Genomic DNA, 20,536 nt, shown 5'->3' on the forward strand with positions numbered 1-20,536 from the left:
TTCTCTTCCCGTGTACCTCGAGGGCAAAATGTTTCTTTTATTCCCACAGACTATCATAAATTAAGCTAACCTGCACCCATAAAACATTCACTATCTCAAAGCTAAGCTGCCCCAGAGGACTTCCGCAGAGGCTGATTAAAGCAAAGTCAAAGCTAGTGAGGGGCCCGAAAAACCTTCAGAGGTACGGTTGTGGTTTAGGGGGAAATGCTTACTTACTGGTGTCTATTGTTTCTTGGATGGGTATGAAGCCCTCTGGTAGAGCGTCCTTCAAATCAATCAACCTCATGTCAAGGAGCACATCTGACGACTGGCTCTAATGTACAGGAAAACATTCAAAATGACATATGCACGTTTCAGATGTAATAGATTGTAAGAACCACCTCTTATTACAAAAGTGTAAGGGTTATTCTGTTTTTGTCATGGTCTGAAAAGAAATTACAAAGACAACTGAATCAATGATTTCCTAAAAGCTTGGGAAGTCTCTAAAGAGAGGAGTTGACACGTTGGTGAAAGTAATTACTCTGTAATAGCTTCTCTTAAAAATGAGAATGCATCTGTGAACTTGCAATCATTCTCAACCCTTGGAGGGAAACAGCGGGGTTGTATGTGAGGCAGGCCGGATTGCCTGTTCATCAGAATTTGGTTAAAAACAATCAGGGACTGTTTAGTTGACATTTTCAAGCATGACTCTACTCAGCCTCCCAGCCTCCAGTCATTATATTTCAATTTTTCGCCGTAGTAAATTGCAATCATACACAGCGGCAGTGGAGAGGGGGGCGACCGAGTCGTTACTTGGCCCGTCCGAAAATCTGGATTCCACTGCCACTGTTGCCCAGCAGTCACCACCGTTAGAGAAATGTTGTACTGATTGTTTTCATTCTGACTTAGGGTGGAATATGGATGAATGTTATTACTATGCATGAAACCCTTTCTTCAGCTGTTTTTTCCCCCATCAGGACCTGACAAAAGGGCCATCTACCTCCAACCTAGAGTATAAATCACTAAGTATTTACTTCCTTCCAACGCAATTCGGTGGCTAATTTTGCAGAATCTGTTTTTGTCCACGACAGATACTGAGGGGGCTACATTGACTGGCAGACAAAATAGCCTTTGTTGATGGCTCTGTCATGTTTTATTTGTGCCAAAGTCTTTAAAACAGTGTGGACACACATTTTAAGATAATACACAGGAACACGGGCAAGGCTATTTGTGTGACACATACTAAACTGTGGACTAGACTGAGCTCCGTCCCAGGCAGGCAGGCAGGCAGGCAGGTAGGCAGGCAGGCAGCCGTTAAGAGGTGCATTTACAAGAGCTGGCTTCAACCACTCTCACAAGGATTCTAATGGAACTATTTTCAGAATTAGTAGTAGTGTCCAACCACACATTATTGACTTGTCACAAGGATATGTCAGAGTGAACACAGAGAAATAATTCATTGCTTGCAAAAATGCTATTATTTCTACAAATGTGGGCATGAGGTAAAAATCATAGTTTTATTAAAGAAAAGTGTGAGTTTGACAGTATAAAATGTTCTAAGGGTGGAGTCGAGGACTGTTCAATGGGGCATTCATTCAACTGATTTTGTGACCTCCTCTAACTCCAACCACAAGGCTGTAAACTGAGACACTGACAGAAACTGTGGAAGGAACAAAGGTTGAAATGTCAGTCTAATCATTACAATCCTGTTGACATATTATCAGTCTTTTGGGCTGAAGTATGTACATGTACTGTATAGGTCCCAGGACCATTAACTTGATCAGTCAGATGAATGGAGTAAACCCATGTCATATATTTATCTGAATTTGTTCAAATTCTTTACGTTTAAGTTTAAATAAAAAATTATAGCATAGTAAGCATAGTTAAACACGGTTACATTTTATGTAACTAATATGCCTTGATTAGATAAGCATTCACCCTCCTGAGTTAACGTTGGAAACACCTTTGGCAGCAATTAGGGCGTTGAGTCTTCTCTCTCTAAGAGATTTGCACACCTGTATTGCGCAATATTTGCCCATTTTACTTTTCAAATTCTTAACGCTTTGCCAAGGTGTTGGGGATCATGGGCTAGACAGCCATTTTCAAGTCTTGCCATATAATTTCAAGCAGATTTAAGTCAAAGCTGTAACTTGCTCACTCGGGAACATTGTCTTCTTGGTAAGCAACTCCAGTGTAGATTTGGCCTTGTGTTTTAGGTTATTGTCCTGCTGGAATGTTAATTCCTCTCCCAGGGTCTGTTGGAAAGCAGACTGAAGAAGTTTTTCCTCTAGTATGTTGCCTGTATTTAGCTCCATCCCGTTTATTTTTATCCTGAAAAACTTCCCAGTCTTTGCCAATGTCAAGCATACCCATAACATGATGCAGCCAACATCATGCTTGAAAATATGAAGAGTAGTACTCAGTGACGTGTTGTGTTGGATTTGCCCCCAACAAAGCTTCACATTTAGGCCAACAAGTTTATTCCTTTGCCATGTTTTCTTGCAGTATAATTTCAGTGCCTTTTTTTCTGTATATTATATTGTTCTTTTCGATTTGTAATTTAGGTCACTATTGTGGACTAACTACAATGTTGTTGATTCATCCTCAGTTTTCTCCCTTCACAGCCATTGAACTCTGTAGCTGTTTTAAAATCACCATTGGCCTCATGGTGACATCCCCGAGCAGTTTCCTTCCTGTCCTGCAGCTCAATTCAGAAGGATGACTGTATCTTTGATGTGTCTGGGAGGTCATCCACAGCATAGTTATTAACTTGACCATGCTTAAAGTGATATGTAATGTCTGATTTGTTACCTATCTACCAATCACTGCCTTTCTTCGGGTGGCTTTCGGAAAGCTCCCCAGTCTTTGTAGTTTAATCTGTGCCTGAAATTCAATACTTGAAGGGTTAATCATTGAAAAATCATGTCAACCCCTATTATTTCACACAGAGTGAGTCCATGTAACTAATTACGTGATTTGTTACGCAACATGTTACTCCTGAACTAATTTAGGCCTGAACAAAGGCGGTGAATACTTATGCAACAACTATGTTTTAGTTATTTCATTTGTATTCATTTGTAAATATTTGCAGAATAACATTTTTAGCTTTGACATTATGGAGTATTTTGTGTAGATCAATGATGAAAAAAAGAAAGAATTAAACACATTTCAATCCCACTTTGTAACGCAAGATGGGGGGGGGGGTGAATATTGATGATACAGTGTTTTTTTATTTCATGGTAATTGATCAAATCTACTGTAGGCTTTAGAGCAGGATAATTGGTGTTCTCTATTCTCAAATTTGAAGTGTAAAAAAAGACCATGCAAATTTGCCTACCAATTGATATGTAGAGAACGTTCAAAGAGAGCTCAATTAACAGAAAAGTTTTTACTGTTATTTTAAATAGGTGCCCCATTTCCAACCCCTTTTGAAGTGTCATTTATTATAAAGGGAACAACATTTTTGATGTGTGCATCATCTTTGAAGAATCACTGGGAGGTATCCAGATTCTCTGCAGGGACAAGGTTCATTGGAAAAAGGGAATAAAAGCTCATTGAAATACTATGAATAATCATAAATCTCCCTCTCTGGAGGACACAAGAACGTCAACGATATAACCCTGGATATCCACATCAATAATATACATGCAATCATATAATCAAAAGTTCATATTGGTATTTACATTCATACAACAACAAAAACAGACTTTTAAAATTCATTGAACATTATGGCACTTTCAATTATCAAAGTGCTGCACAGGAGAACGCTAGAGAGGGCAAATCAAGCAAACCAGTGCCAAAAAAGGTGTTAGGGATGAGGTGTTATTGCATGATGCCTAGGGAAATTGAGAAGTTTACATTACCACTTACATTATCTCTGGTGAAACAGAGGTAGCGGGTGACCTTGGATTTGAATAAGCCGTCCTTCCACAGGTCGGCGTCGGAACCATCTGTTGTTTGTGCAACCTAGGTGAAAAAAGGAAGAAAAAAACAACAAGGAGAGAAGAACATGCATGAGGTGGGATAAAGTTAATGTATGTACGCTGTGAGCGTGTTGCTTTTTGCCTCTTCTCTTGCATACTTCCCTTAATTAACCATCGCCTGCTCCAGCGCTCCATCTCATTAGTGCCCTGTGTGGGTAAAGATGGAGCCTTAGCCTCCAAATAGGTGGCTGAAAAGATCATCCCCTGGAATGGGGCTGATTAAATAAAACCTGACAAAGATCTGCTCTAATAAGAAAAACCAAAGTTCACTGTGCTCCTAAAATATCCTGATGGGGATGGGGAGATATTATTTGGAGGAAAAATAAAATAAGTGCCTGAATATGGCAACATAATGCACAAGAGCCCAGGCACATCATAGAAAAGGCTATGAAGGACAGTGTGGGCAGCATATCTATAAGTGTGCATGCACTCAACAATGATAAAGCCAAGACTTCCCTCACATGAGTGAGTCAGACATTTCTCCATAGCTACCAGCAAACAAGCTTGGCTGAAACGTCATGTTACATTGGCCATCGTCGGTAAATCACCAAAATGACTGCCAGACTTATTCTCAGAGAGGATCCTTTACAAAGACGATTCAATTTAATGAGGTTCATTCAAACAAAGAAGTTCTGGATCTCTGCCCCCACCCACACAAATTACCATCCTGACAATAATGATGAATGACCCTAGCAATTGGCTGTGGAAAACATGGCAGGGAGAGACTTATGCAAAACCACCAGTGACTAGAGGGAGGAGAGAGAGAGAGAGAGAGAGAGAGAGAGAGAGAGAGAGAGAGAGAGAGAGAGAGAGAGAGAGAGAGAGAGAGAGAGAGAGAGAGAGAGAGAGAGAGAGAGAGAGAGAGAGAGAGAGAGAGAGAGAGAGAGAGAGAGAGAGAGAGAGAGAGAGAGAGAGAGAGAGAGAGAGATAGAGAAAAAAAATAGAAAAAGAAAGAGAGAAAGTGAGAGGCAGAGAGAGAGAAAAAGAGAGAGATGCAGGCATCTCAAGCGGGCGCAGTCCCATGAGGAGCCCATACATCACCAGAAGCCCCCACCTCCTTACAAGACAACCCGTCTTGGCCACTTTTTCCAGGTCAGTAGCCAGTGCATCCTGTCAGCGTAAACAAAGGGCTGGCTGTGTGAAACCCAAAGTCAAGCAAGGGAGTAACGAGGGCACAGCGCTCCTAGGAGGCACCTCAGGCGTCATCCTGCCACAGCTCCGGCAGCAGGGGGCGACGCGCCCAGAATGTGAATTGCCACCCGCAGAGCCGCAGAGGGAGAGGTAAAGGGGTAAAGTTTTGGTGGACTTACTCTCTATTTTCTTTTTACTATCTACTGTAATGTGGCTCCCATCTTCCAACAGAGATCATTGCTGGAAGTGTTTCCGCTGCACGAAAATTCTGAAGATCAGATGAATCACACAGGATCTGACTTTAAATCAATCTTTGAAATCTGATCTTGTCATTTAGATGTTCATGTACACATATCAAGTCGGCTGATTAACTGATATATCCAACTGCCGATTCCCAAAATCTGTACAAATGAAAATAATTCAAAACTGTCATGGAATAGGTAAGTCTATTGGGAGTACTGGTATTTCCTATGACAGATCTCAAAAGACAGAGAACATCATTGAGGTTATAATGAGAGAGAGCACTAAGAAGCAGATGAAAGGCTACTGCTACTAGGGATGGACATTTGAAATGATTTTCATATTCAAATAATATAGTGACATTTTAGGATATCCGGATAGTCCAAATACATTAAAGAAAGCACTCTTGACTTTCTTGACCAATCAAAATGACGCAAATGCACATGGCAGAGATAAACAGCGGACAGACTGCTCAATAAAGTGTTCCAAAAACTACATTCAAAAGTTGTTGTTTTATTAAATTAAGAATATCAAATGTCATGATATATCCTTGTAGGTGACAATGTCACAAGGATCATTTAAATTACATTTGGACAAAGCTTTTTGATTCTTAATATAGACCCAAACATTTTTGATAAAAAGAAAACTCACTCTGGTTATCAAATACTAACGTCCGTTCGAATATTTGATTAAACGATTAACCGTACCCATCTGAGGTTGTTAAACCCATTCAGTGGAGGCCCTAGCCAATTACAGTGGGCTCAGATCTCAGGCTAGCACCACACGCCTTCAAATAAACGTATGTTAATGTGTTCATGAGGGTAGCATGTTATAGGCTCAGGCAAATTTGAATTACACACAGCTTCCCTTTGCGGCCCTAAGTGTCTGTGTCACTGCCTGCTTAAGCTGTTTGATGTGGGGCGGCTGCTGCAGCTTGAGCAATGCTCCTGATTCCTGTGGAACAGTGTTTGATCTGGGCCTGCTCTCTTGCGTAGGAACAACCTGTTCAAGTTCAGAGATGTGAGTGCACCGTAGTGGAGAGCAAAAGAGTTCATCAGCTCATTGATCTACGGCATAAAATGTATTTCTTAAAAGCAGTCATCGTTGAAGATGAATTCAGAAAAAGGAAACAACAAAAGTAGGCCTAGAATGTAACATGAACAGTAAAAGAACATGACTAAAAATTGACGTAAGCAGACACCTCCACTCCCTTCTGTAACAACATAGGGATCTGTCCTACTGAAGAAACCAAGCAGGAAGTCTCATTCTCATTCACTGTCATGTGGCTTGCATGGAGTCCCAATGCCAGTATGCAAAGCACAGTCACAATGCCAACCCACCAACACCCACCAGAGATTACAACAGTTGGGCTGTGTGGGGTGGGGCAGGAAGAGAGAGAAGGGGATGAGAGGAAGGAAGAAGAAAAGAGAGAGGGTAGAGAAAGAAAAGGAACAGAGATCTGCCCTTGAGCCCACTTCAGGCTATATCACTGTGTTTGCTTTGTGCTTTGTTAAATTCACAAAACACATTCCTCTCTCCATCTCTCTCTCTCGCTCTCTCACTTCTCACTCTTTCACAAATACAAACATGGCTCCCACGGGCCAGTGATATCGCTGTCCCACTTTCCTCTCTCTCACAACCAGATTGTTCAAACTCGCTGGGGTGCCAAACAGCCGGCAACCCCTCTTTACTGTGAGAGTGTTCAACAAACATGGGGACACAGTGCCAGAACTGTGGGGGGCATCCACCAAGGGTTGTTAAACCATAGCCTCTGGTACGGCTGAAGGACTAATGGCAACAAATAAGCCTGCAGTAATCATCTCCATCATCAAAGTAAACTGCATGAATTAGTTAGTTATTCAATTCTTCTCACAAAAAACTTAACACTACTCACAAGTGCTAGCCAAGTACATGCCCAAGTGCTAGTCAAGTACATGCCCAAGTGCTAGTCAAGTACATGCCCAAGTGCTAGTCAAGTACATGCCCAAGTGCTAGTCAAGTACATGCCCAAGTGCTAGTCAAGTACATGCCCAAGTGCTAGTCAAGTACATGCCCAAGTGCTAGTCAAGTACATGCCCAAGTGCTAGTCAAGTACATGCCCAAGTGCTAGTCAAGTACATGCCCAAGTGCTAGTCAAGTACATGCCCAAGTGCTAGTCAAGTACATGCCCAAGTGCTAGTCAAGTACATGCCCAAGTGCTAGTCAAGTACATGCCCAAGTGCTAGTCAAGTACATGCCCAAGTGCTAGTCAAGTACATGCCCAAGTGCTAGTCAAGTACATGCCCAAGTGCTAGTCAAGTACATGCCCAAGTGCTAGTCAAGTACATGCCCAAGTGCTTCATGGCTACCCTCCAAAGACAGTATTGTAGAATCCACAACAATACAACAATGTTATTAAGAACATGGTTTCGTGGCCTTCCCTAGCGTTTTGGGGGCCCTAAGAGGTGGCAAAACATTTGAGTGGCCGCCCTCTTGACGGTGGAGAGAAAAACATTTGAGTGGCCGCCCTCTTAACGGTGGAGAGAAAAACATTTGAGTGGTCGCCCTCTTAACGGTGGAGAGAAAAACATTTGAGTGGTCGCCCTCTTAACGGTGGAGAGAAAAACATTTGAGTGGCCGCCCTCTTAACGGTGGAGAGAAAAACATTTGAGTGGCCGCCCTCTTAACGGTGGAGAGAAAAACATTTGAGTGGCCGCCCTCTTGACGGTGGAGAGAAAAACATTTGAGTGGCCGCCCTCTTGACGGTGGAGAGAAAAACATTTGAGTGGCCGCCCTCTTGACGGTTTATAGAAAAACATTTGAGTGGCCGCCCTCTTGACGGTTTATAGAAAAACATTTGAGTGGCCGCCCTCTTGACGGTGGAGAGAAAAACATTTGAGTGGCCGCCCTCTTGACGGTTTATAGAAAAACATTTGAGTGGCCGCCCTCTTGACGGTTTATAGAAAAACATTTGAGTGGCCGCCCTCTTGACGGTGGAGAGAAAAACATTTGAGTGGCCGCCCACTTGACGGTTTATAGAAAAACATTTGAGTGGCCGCCCTCTTAATGGTGGAGAGAAAAACATTTGAGTGGCCGCCCTCTTGACGGTGGAGAGAAAAACATTTGAGTGGCCGCCCACTTGACGGTTTATAGAAAAACATTTGAGTGGCCGCCCTCTTAATGGTGGAGAGAAAAACATTTGAGTGGCCGCCCTCTTGATGGTGGAGAGAAAAACATTTGAGTGGTCGCCCTCTTAATGGTGGAGAGAAAAACATTTGAGTGGCCGCCCTCTTGACGGTGGAGAGAAAAACATTTGAGTGGCCGCCCTCTTGACGGTGGAGAGAAAAACATTTGAGTGGCCGCCCTCTTAACGGTGGAGAGAAAAACATTTGAGTGGCCGCCCTCTTGATGGTGGAGAGAAAAACATTTGAGTGGCCGCCCTCTTGACGGTGGAGAGAAAAACATTTGAGTGGCCGCCCTCTTGAAGGTGGAGAGAAAAACATTTGAGTGTCCGCCCTCTTGAAGGTGGAGAGAAAAACATTTGAGTGGCCGCCCTCTTGAAGGTGGAGAGAAAAACATTTGAGTGGCCGCCCTCTTGAAGGTGGAGAGAAAAACATTTGAGTGGCCGCCCTCTTGAAGGTGGAGAGAAAAACATTTGAGTGGCCGCCCTCTTGACGGTGGAGAGAAAAACATTTGAGTGGCCGCCCTCTTGACGGTGGAGAGAAAAACATTTGAGTGGCCGCCCTCTTGACGGTGGAGAGAAAAACATTTGAGTGGCCGCCCTCTTGACGGTGGAGAGAAAAACATTTGAGTGGTCGCCCTCTTGACGGTGGAGAGAAAAACATTTGAGTGGCCGCCCTCTTGACGGTGGAGAGAAAAACATTTGAGTGGCCGCCCTCTTGACGGTGGAGAGAAAAACATTTGAGTGGCCGCCCTCTTGACGGTGGAGAGAAAAACATTTGAGTGGCCGCCCTCTTGATGGTGGAGAGAAAAACATTTGAGTGGTCGCCCTCTTGACGGTGGAGAGAAAAACATTTGAGTGGCCGCCCTCTTGATGGTGGAGAGAAAAACATTTGAGTGGCCGCCCTCTTGACGGTGGAGAGAAAAACATTTGAGTGGCCGCCCTCTTGACGGTGGAGAGAAAAACATTTGAGTGGCCGCCCTCTTGACGGTGGAGAGAAAAACATTTGAGTGTCCGCCCTCTTGACGGTGGAAAGAAAAACATTTGAGTGGCCGCCCTCTTGACGGTGGAAAGAAAAACATTTGAGTGGTCGCCCTCTTAACGGTGGAGAGAAAAACATTTGAGTGTCCGCCCTCTTGAAGGTGGAGAGAAAAACATTTGAGTGGCCGCCCTCTTGAAGGTGGAGAGAAAAACATTTGAGTGGCCGCCCTCTTGAAGGTGGAGAGAAAAACATTTGAGTGGCCGCCCTCTTGACGGTGGAGAGAAAAACATTTGAGTGGCCGCCCTCTTGACGGTGGAGAGAAAAACATTTGAGTGGCCGCCCTCTTAACGGTGGAGAGAAAAACATTTGAGTGGCCGCCCTCTTGACGGTGGAGAGAAAAACATTTGAGTGGCCGCCCTCTTAACGGTGGAAAGAAAAACATTTGAGTGGCCGCCCTCTTGACGGTGGAGAGAAAAACATTTGAGTGGCCGCCCTCTTAACGGTGGAAAGAAAAACATTTGAGTGGCCGCCATCTTGACGGTTTATAGAAAAACATTTGAGTGGCCGCCCTCTTAACGGTGGAGAGAAAAACATTTGAGTGGCCGCCCTCTTAATGGTGGAGAGAAAAACATTTGAGTGGCCGCCCTCTTGGCGGTGGAAAGAAAAACATTTGAGTGGCCGCCCTCTTGACGGTGGAGAGAAAAACATTTGAGTTAATTTCCTGCAATTCTATACATTTTGCCATGGGACGCAGAGAAAGTTTTACTGTTTCAAAGCAATGTTTTACATTGACAAGTTTTAGCAGTTCTTAAGCTAATTTCCATCAATTCTATACATTTTGTCATGCCTAATGCCATGTTAATATGATATCGGAGTGAGAATGACTAATTATCACGGTCAAACGCTCCCTAAAACACTTTCTAATCAACCTGGCCCGGGTATCCTGGAAGGATATTGATCTCATTCTGTCAGTAGAGGCTGCCTGGTTAATCTTTAAAAGTGCTTTCCTCGCCATATTAAATAAACATGCCCCATTCAAAAAATGTAGAACCAGGAACAGATATAGCCCTTGGTTCACTCCAGACCTGACTGCCCTTGACCAGCACAAAAACACGTTGAGGCGTACTGCATTAGCATGGAATAGCCCCTACGATATGCAACTTTTCAGGGAAGTTAGGAACTAATATACACAGGCAGTTAGGAAAGCAAAGGCTAGCTTTTTCAAACAGAAATGTGCATCCTGTAGCACAAACTCCAAAAAGTTCTGGGACACTGTAAAGTCCATGGAGAATAAGAGCACCTCCTCCCACCTGCCCACTGCACTGAGGCTAGGAAATACTGTCACCACCAATAAATCCACGATAATTGAGAATTTCAATAAGAATTTTTCTACGGCTGGCCATGCTTTCCACCTGTCTATCCCTACCCCGGTCAACAGCCCTGCAACCCCCTCAGCAACTTGCCCAAGCCTCCCCATTTGTTCTGAAAGAGCTGCAAAATCTGGACCCTCTCTTTCTAAAAATATCTGCCGTAATTGTTGCAACCCCTATTACTAGCCTGTTCACCTCTCTTTCATATCGTCTGAGATCCACCAAGATTGGAAAGCTGCTGCGGTCATCCCCCTCTTCAAAGAGGGAGACACTCTAGACTCAAACTGTTAAAGACCTATATCTATCCTACCCTGCCTTTCTAAGGTCTTCGAAAGCCAAGTTAACAAATAGATCAAGGACTATTTCGAATCCCACCGTACCTTCACCGCTATGCAATCTGGTATCTGAGCTGGTCATGGGTGCACCTCAGCCACGCTCAAGGTCCTAAACGATATCATAACCGCCATTAATAAGAGACAATACTGTGCAGCTGTATTCATCGACCTGGCCAAGGCTTTCGACTCTGTCAATCACCGCATTCTTATCTTTATTTTATTTTATTTTTTTCACCTTTATTTAACCAGGTAGGCAAGTTGAGAACAAGTTCTCATTTACAATTGCGACCTGGCCAAGATAAAGCAAAGCAGTTCGACAGATACAACGACACAGAGTTACACAACTGCAGACTCAACAGCCTTGGTTTCTCAAATGACTGGTTCACCTGGTTCACCAACTACTTCTCAGACAGAGTTCAGTGTGCCAAATCGGAGGGCCTGTTGTCCGGACCTCTGACAGTCTCTATGGGGGTGCAACAGGGTTCAATTCTCAAGCTGACTATTTTCTCTGTATCCATCAATGATGTCGCTCTTGCTACGGGTGATTCTCTGATCCACAGCTACGCAGACGACACCATTCTATTTACATCTGGCCTTCTTTGGACACTGTGTTAACTAACCTCCAGAAGGGCTTCAATACCATACAACTCTCCTTCCGTGGCCTCCAACTGCTCTTAAATGCAAGTAAAACTAAATGCATGCTCTTCACCCGATAGCTGCCCGCACCTTCCCGCCCGTCCAGCATCACTACTCTGGACGATTCTGAATTAGAATATGTGGACAACTACAAATACCTAGGTGTCTGGTTAGATTGTATACTCTCCTTCCAGACTCACATTAAGCATCTCCAATCCAAAATTAAATCTAGAATGGGCTTCCAATTTCACAACAAAAAATCCTTCACTCATGCTGCCAAACATACCCTCGTAAAACTGACTATCCTACCGATCCTTGACTTCGGCGATGTCATTTACAAACCAGCCTCCAACACTCTACTCAGCAAATTGGATGCAGTCTATCACAGTGCCATCCGTTTTATCACCAAAACCCCATATACTACCCACCACCGCGACATATATGCTCTCGTTGGCTGATCCTCACTTCATATTCGTCGCCAAATCCACTGGCTCCAGGTCATCTATAAGTCTTTGCTAGGTAAATCCCCGCCTTATCTCAGCTCACTGGTCACCATAGCAACACCCACCCATAGCACGCGCTCCAGCAGGTATATTTCACTGGTCACCCCCAAAGCCAATTCCTCCTTTGGCCGCCTTTCCTTCCAGTTCTCTGCTGCCAATGACTGGAACGAATTGCAAAGATCACTGAAGCTGGAGACTCATATCTCCCTCTCTAACTTTAAGCACCAGTTGTCAGAGCAGACAGATCACTGCACCTGTACATAGCCCATCTGTAAATAGCCAATCCAACTACCTCATCCCCATACTGTTTTTTTCTTCTCCTTTGCACCCTAGTATCTCTACTTGCACATTCATCTTCTGCACATCTATCACTCCAGTGTTTAATTGCTAAATTGTAATTATTTTGCCACTATAGCCTATTTATTGCCTTACCTCCCTTATCTTACCCAATTTGCACACACTGTATATAGACTTTTCTATTGTGTTATTGACTGTATGTTTGTTTATTCCATGTGTAACTCTGTGTTGTTGTTTGTGTCGCACTGCTTTGCTTTATCTTGGCCAGGTCGCAGTTGCAAATGAGAACTTGTTCTCAACTAGCCTACCTGATTAAATAAAAGTGAAATATATCTATTTTTTTAACTAACAAAATCAATGGGGACCCCCTGGAGTTCAGGGCCCCTGGGCACGTGCCCTGCATGCCCGGTCGGTAATTCCACCATGATTACAACCAGTTTAGATAGCTGGCTAGATTAATTTTCCAATCTAAAAATGTTTATCTTACATAGGCTAATTGAGGGACTGTCAGTGACTGACATAACAAGAGACAAATTGCTGTTGCACAACCAAATGTTAAAATGACACCTTGTGTATTCTACTATTCTAACTCAAAACAGTAAGACTGAGTTCCCCAAAAATGTAATATTAATAAAGACCTGCATGGTTTTGATTAATCACTGATTACAAAAAATATTGAATTTATACATAAATCATTATGCATAAGTCATACTGCATCTGCTTCACAACATATGCATAATGCAATTGATTTGCCTACAAATGAGGTAGAATTCAAAGTAAGTGGAAAATGTTGAGCGAAGTATGGTCAAATCCATTTATATTCCATGATAAACTATATGCTTTTATTTAATAATGTATCCTCAGTCCAAAAGAGTGAATGATGAAAAAAGCTCTGAGAAGTTACTCACAACAGAGTATTCAGCAGGTGCCTTGCTTCGGCATGCCACCACAGCAACTCCGGTGATGGGCTCTGAGGTCAGCTCTGGGAGAGCCTCAAACAGTTCCTGTACCTCAGGCATCATGCTGGACCCTTGGAAAGACAGCAAAGTTTACTTCAGAGCCTTACTGGGATACTAGTAATAGAAGTAATAGTGCCTTCACTCCCTCACAAAATACCTTTTCAACATAAGTGAACATCTGGGGGAAGAGGATTAGAATCTTAGCTTCTGAGTCAATAATCTTAATTTCCATGTATTGAACTATTTCAAAAACACTTTTCTCTCTCTTATATGGATCTTTCCCATAGGGCTGCATGTAGTCTAATGCTGTACTTTCTGGACAGAAGATTTTGAGCAACAGCACAGCTCATATATTTTGGAGTAAAGCATACTACATCATGACTAAACCCATAAAGATGTTCATCTTGGCCAGAATGATAACTGTCGCCCAATATTGACTTCTGTCAGCTTCTGGGGATCCAAAAGAAAAAGTGGCCTCTGAGCTCTGCATCGAATGACTAGTGAGACCAGCATGACAAAAAGCAATTAAGGGTGACCCAGTGAAGTCACCCAATAACAGCTTAGATGGAGTGATCACATATTTGCAAGAAAATCCAGATCAATTGTTATCTATTCCTGTCTAAAGAAGCTATAGTGTAATGTGTATGCAAGGCTTTTACAAGGTTAAGTGGCTTTGCAGAGGTTCCTTTGCCATTTTATTAAATTATGTTTAAAGCATCCTAGTGGGGTAAGTGACACAGATACTGCATTCCATCTAAATGTTTACTGAATTTATTGTAATTAAGTCTATTGAATTTGGTAGATTTAATACAGGAATAGCTATTTATTTAAGAAATGTTAGTTGGATGTTCTTATTCATGAAAGAGATCCAGGATAGCAAATTAGTTTAGGGAGGGAGAATGTTAATTTGTGGACTAATCATTATAGCTTTTCCTAACTGCAGTGTAGTAGTTGGAGGCAAACTGCCATTAAGCCACACTCTGTAAAATGTGCACATATCAAAGAGTCGGCCACCAACAAAACTGTAAACAATAGAGAAAATTCAATACTGCATCCCATCAAATTGCCACATGCAAATGTACTTGTGTGATGGAGACTTGTGTGATGGAGACGGTCTGGGTTAGAACTAGCGCTAGCTGAGAAATGCTATTGTGTGATGGAGACGGTCTGGGTTAGAACTAGCGCTAGCTGAGAAATGCTATTGTGTGATGGAGACGGTCTGGGTTAGAACTAGGGCTAGCTGAGAAATGCTATTGTGTGATGGAGACGGTCTGGGTTAGAACTAGCGCTAGCTGAGAAATGCTATTGTGTGATGGAGACGGTCTGGGTTAGAACTAGCGCTAGCTGAGAAATGCTATTGTGTGATGGAGACGGTCTGGGTTAGAACTAGCGCTAGCTGAGAAATGCTATTGTGTGATGGAGACGGTCTGGGTTAGAACTAGGGCGAGCTGAGAAATGCTATTGTGTGATGGAGACGGTCTGGGTTAGAACTAGGGCTAGCTGAGAAATGCTATTGTGTGATGGAGACGGTCTGGGTTAGAACTAGGGCTAGCTGAGAAAATCTAAACTCTCCATATACAAGTACAAGGGAGTTGAGTAACGATGAGTGTGGACAGACTGGAGCTGTGACTACATCGAGTCGCTGTAAAATGTTAAACCCTTACCATGTACCTACAGTATGTTTGTCCCGTGTAAAGTCAGGCTTATATATGTTTGATGAAATCCATATTTTTTTATGAATCTTTCGTTAAATACAACCACTGACCGTTTCCTCTTTTCTGTTACTCTAAAATGGCTCTAAAACGTAGATTACATGATGTAATCTGAGATTCCATTGGCAAATGCGTATTCCCTCTGAATTGCCATATTAGAGAAACAGAAACAAGTACATGGTCTGTGGTTGAATTTGACAAAAGTTTGGAGGACGTATAGTGCTATGTCTTCCTCTGAGTGACCAGGTTGTTTGTTGCATCCTAACAACAATGGGAAATTATGGGGAGAATTTACATTGGTGGTTAGGTGAGTTAACAACAAACGTTAGGATCATTTATGTGAAAGGTTAGGGGATCTAAAACGACAAACGTTAGGTGAAGTGCGTTCAATTTAGAGGCTTAGCTAAAATGCTGAAGTTGTCCCGACATTTCTACATTTTGTAGAAAGAATGATACAGTTAAAAAGTTCAACCTGATGACGTCATCAAAATTTGTAACATTTTAAAACCGTGATTTTCAAACACTGTGATATTCGCGGTTGCGTGGGGAGCTAGAAAAGACCCCCCTAGAGACTCATTACAGGTTTTGGAAATAACTGTTTATTGACTTTCAATTCTACCCTGTGTTGTCACAGAGAAGCATTTTTAAAAACGTTTTATCTTTGTACCCACAGATCATAGAAGTGCACTGTTTTCACGTGTGTAGACACAATTTTTTTTGCCAACGTCTCCAACGTGCTTAAAGACATTTTATGAGAGCAACATTACATTCATCAAATCATATTTTATTTGTCCCAGCGCCGAATACAACAGGTGTTGACCTTACCGTGAAATGCTTCCTTATGAGCCCTAAACCAACAATGCAGAGTTTTTAAAAAGTAAGACAAATCTGATAGATCAACTATAGGATTCATTATCTGTGTATTCTACGTAGCCTATTATCGGTGAGTAATATTCCTTTCAAACATACTAATTTCCATTTGCAGAGCATGATTACCCAGATGGATGGCGATTTACAGATTTCTCAAGCGTGTGTCAATTTTCAAGAATGGACCAGCCAGCAACTAGGATTCTTACCACAGAATTTGACCGCCTGTAAAAAAATGTAAAGTGTTCCTGCCGTATGGAATAGGACAAGAGAGGGACACATGGTGCTAGACAGGTAGGCCTGTAATCCTTACCGTGGTCAATTGTTTTAAACGTCGTCCTGCTGTGGATCCTTAGAGGGTGCTGCTTGTGTCTTTTACTACAGAGCCAGTGTCAATGTTCTTATCATGGTTAAGAAATAATTAACTACAACCAAGAGACGGTTCAACTTTTTTGCCTCACTACGTAACTCAAATTTCCTCAACTACATAACTCAAAGTTGTGTGCCAATTTTCCATTGATAATGTATGCAGGCATCTAGCAAAGCCATTCACTAGTCTAGTCTAGTCTAGTCTAGTCTAGTCTAGTCTAGTCTAGTCTAGTCTAGTCTCATTGACATGTTAGAATCGGACTTGTTTCGTGAGTTGACAGTATGGTTTGGTGTCACAATCCCACCTGCAATAGCCATTTGCAATCAGTTTAGTCAGTGCAGGTCGGGCATGGGCAACTGGCAGCCTGGTTGTGTATCAGCAGGGGTTTTCTATATGTCAGTCACTGATAGTCACTCAATTAGTTAGTCTAGCGACCAGCTATCTCAATTTAGTAATCATGGCAAAACGTGTAGAATTGAAGCAAACTTGCTTTAAAACTGCAACATTTTCTCTACGCCTCATGGAAAAATGTGTAGAATTGAACGAAATGAACTCTGTAACGTAGACCTGCAAGCAATTGCAGGCCCTCATGATGAGTTCAGGTTTTTTTGTGGCCCCACCTCCATCAAAGTTGCCCATCCCTGGTGTAGTTTATAGGCTCGGCCTGTCTCTATAGGTCGATCTAACCTTACCACACATAATCTTGTCCCATGCTTTTGGAAGGACCTCGGGAATACCCATTTCAGGCATTCATCTGATGATGATGGAATAACATATTCCAGAATTTTTAACGATCTAAGTAGAAAAGCTTGTCGAAACAGCATGTAAGCAGGTAAGAATCCTAGAATTGTTGTAGGCCTACCTTAAGTCAAAATTCAGAGATTCTGTTCCCCATTCCCATCGTGTTGTGGATAATAATTACATCAAATAGGGCCTGCACATAATTGGGGGTGTGCTCTATGTTAATATTTTCTTGTCAAGGTTTAGGCCTAATGATTTCCTGCTTCTCCAGTGGTCTCTAGTGTCTTCCTGTCATGTACTGTATTTGTGCTTTGGGCAGAGTTAACAGGTTTTAATTTATTCTTATGGCCACATTGATCCCGTTTCACCATTCATATGATGAAAACCATTCAGCCAAGTCAAGCATAGAAATAAACAGGCTGTAATCCCACCCAAGCACTTTCTACGATGAAACCTTAACGATAGAAGTTGAAACAGCCATACTGGAACACAGTGAGATGGAACAAATTGTGTTGCAGCCAATTGAGTGGTATAAGAATACATCTATCAGCATATTGTAATGGCGTGCACACAGGGCCATAACACTGATTGATTCAGGCCTGTCATTTCTAGGAACAAGTTAAGAACTGTACAGAGAGCAATGTGGTTGTGAGCAAGAAATACGGTAAAAGCATCTGTTACAGACCGAACATCCTATTTGAGTTAATAACGCACAATGAGATCAAGCACACAGGAACTAAACAAGATTTAATGAACATAATAAGGTAATGAGACCTCTTATGCTCATCATTATTCATGACAAACTGACAATGAGTCAATGCCAATAGCTCACAGGAGCAGAGTGCGTCACTGAGAGAGTAATGGCAGTCGTCGTTGAGACTGAGCATGACTGTGTCAGGTTGGCAGAACACCAGCACTAAAAAGCCCCAAGATACACATGTCAGACAACATACACCGGTTCAGCTCCCAGACAAGTAACCCCTTTTGTCCTCCTCTCTCTATGTCCCAAATACGGGAAGCTGACAGAGAAATCTAAATGATTGTGCTAGCTAGATCATACCAATGATCACACACATATCCCTGTCCTTATACGTTATGTACAGCTTTATGCCAGCATTGTTCTGTCAGCTTTTCCCAACCAATCTCACACCAGGAAGCTTCGACAGCCCCCAAGAAACAGGCATTCTCATTTCAGCTAGATTTTGCAGCCAGACTAATTTTCTCAAATAAAATCTCAGGTATTAGAGAAAAATGCATTTGCAGTCTGAGGAAGAGAGGTGCACCTGTTAAAGTGATGGTCTAGTTATGGAAAAGGTGATGAAATGCTCAGTGCGAAAGTCTCAAGATATCAGCAACACAAGCTAACTGTGAAAGCCATCAGCTGTTACTGTGTTTTTGGTGTGCGCCACGTCACACGCTGAGGATTGTGGGATAAGATGAATAATGGCTATGGCTGATTCTGTGGGGGAGCAGTGCACAAATAGAAAGTATGCAGAGCCTTACAGATGGCATGAGGCAGGGGTTAAACCCAGGCCCCTTTGTTCATGATCTTTATTTAAGGCACTACTATTCCTCTGGTCCATGCTAAATATAATTTCATTGCCAAATCAAACTGTCCTCTTGGTCCCCATTTTGGCAGTAGCTGGGATTGAGTGATCAACAATGCCTTCGCATTAAGATATCACCACTATTGATAGCTATCTCTTTAAATCAGCTAAATCGCTCAATGGTTATGAAGTACTACTCTGTGAACTGTAATTGGTCAGTGAAAAAAATGGCAAAGCCAAAAGTATGTCCTTTGTTAAACCGCCCTCGTAGTTTCACTGCTTTTCCTCCTTGTGTGTAAAGGTCATCTGCTGTGTTTTCTAATTTGGTGGCACTAGTCTGGGGACTTTAAAGATGGAGATTCCTTTGTTACCACGAAGGGTAATAATATCCCTATTTTGACCTGGGAAATCTACAGTGCCCCAATGCCCTCATCACCCGTTTGAACCCATTACTGACTGATGTGTTGAAATCTGCAGGTCTCATATCAAATATAATTACATTTCCCCATCTTCAGTCTGCCCATAAAGAACCCCCATGTCTCTTGAATAGCTTATGTTTAAAGAAGACCACCCTTAGTGCCCCCAAAGAATCCAGAATTGCACTTAACTGTTTGCTGTACTGTATAATATCCTTGCTTTTCTAATAGTGTAAAGGTTTGTGTGGGCTATCCCTGTGTTGCCCTGAATAACAAATCTCCCATGCTTTCATTCTCCTCCATTGCCTTTGCCAAATGCGCTTAAATCTCTTTTGGCGCCATCTGTTTTCTTGGCACTAAAATGCATAAAAAGAAAGTATACCTCTTACCAGTACACTAACATGTCTCATCAGTAATGTGGTTGTTCACAGTAGCTATTCAGAGGTACAATAGAAGATGAATGAAATTCACCAATTACATGTTTTGGAGGCCGAGTAGTATTTTGTTTGTTTACATGTTGAGGTCTGACAGAAGACTTTCACTGTGAGTACATTTTTCAGATGATGTTTCCATTGGGGATTAGATCAACTCTCATCTCATTGTCATGACATCTCTTGACCAACTCAATCCACACTGGCTGTGTTCTCATCCCATTGCAGAGTTGTCAAACTCAACAAAACCCTTAGGGGACATACTGGGTGCCTCACTTATGATTCACCATCACCTTATACTTCATCTCCCTACACCACACACACACAAAACATACACACACACACACACACACACACACACACACACACTCAGACTCTTACTCCCGTCTGGTGGGGAGTCTGGCCTGCTCCGACTGACTGCGCCTCACTGCCCTCGTGCAGTGGTGTGCCAGTTGTGCCTTCCCCCATCGCTGTGAATGCCACCATCTGGTGTGCCACGTGGACATCATAATCTCTCCTTAATTACATTAGCAGCGCAATCAGTTACTGCATTACAAGGCCGGGCGAAGAGCTTTTAAATCTTGGAGGAAATCATAAATAATTGCACTAAGTACCCGGCACCAGATGTGCGTGCCAACTTGGCTGGCATGAGATAAATAGTAACCTCGACAACAGTGTTCAATATCGTCTCTGCAAATGTTTTTTGGACAGTGTCATCTTTTTACCCTTTGCTCTGCTCATCTCTATTTAGTCATGGGGTGTTGGCGAGCCTGCCTCTGTGTGATAAAACCCAAGGAGTGTTTAGTATCCATTCACACTGCCGTACCTGTTGCTGCAGTAGTTCTCTTCAATATTGAATAGCACAGTGCCCAAAGTC

The 20,536-nt window shown here is 42.6% G+C and overlaps 1 protein-coding gene across 2 annotated transcripts in view; it reads right to left on the reverse strand.

The window, feature by feature from the left end:
• Nucleotides 1-16,625, reverse strand: part of LOC118358281 (multivesicular body subunit 12B-like) — a 39,595-nt gene extending 22,970 nt beyond the window's left edge. Inside the window, exons 1-4 of one of the 2 annotated variants that reach the window (XM_035735907.2) lie at nucleotides 16,468-16,625; nucleotides 13,525-13,646; nucleotides 3,850-3,945; nucleotides 217-313 (exon numbers count right to left, since the gene is read on the reverse strand). In XM_035735907.2, the coding sequence (XP_035591800.1) occupies nucleotides 217-313; nucleotides 3,850-3,945; nucleotides 13,525-13,638 (307 nt within the window). In that variant the 5' untranslated portion in view covers nucleotides 13,639-13,646; nucleotides 16,468-16,625. Of the gene's footprint in view, nucleotides 1-216; nucleotides 314-3,849; nucleotides 3,946-13,524; nucleotides 13,647-16,363 lie in introns of both variants that reach the window. The other variant, XM_035735905.2, reaches the window with a different exon arrangement.
• Nucleotides 16,626-20,536: the final 3,911 nt, after the last annotated feature.

The sequence above is a fragment of the Oncorhynchus keta genome, chromosome 25 (genome assembly GCF_023373465.1).
Source record: "Oncorhynchus keta strain PuntledgeMale-10-30-2019 chromosome 25, Oket_V2, whole genome shotgun sequence".
NCBI lineage: Eukaryota > Metazoa > Chordata > Actinopteri > Salmoniformes > Salmonidae > Oncorhynchus > Oncorhynchus keta.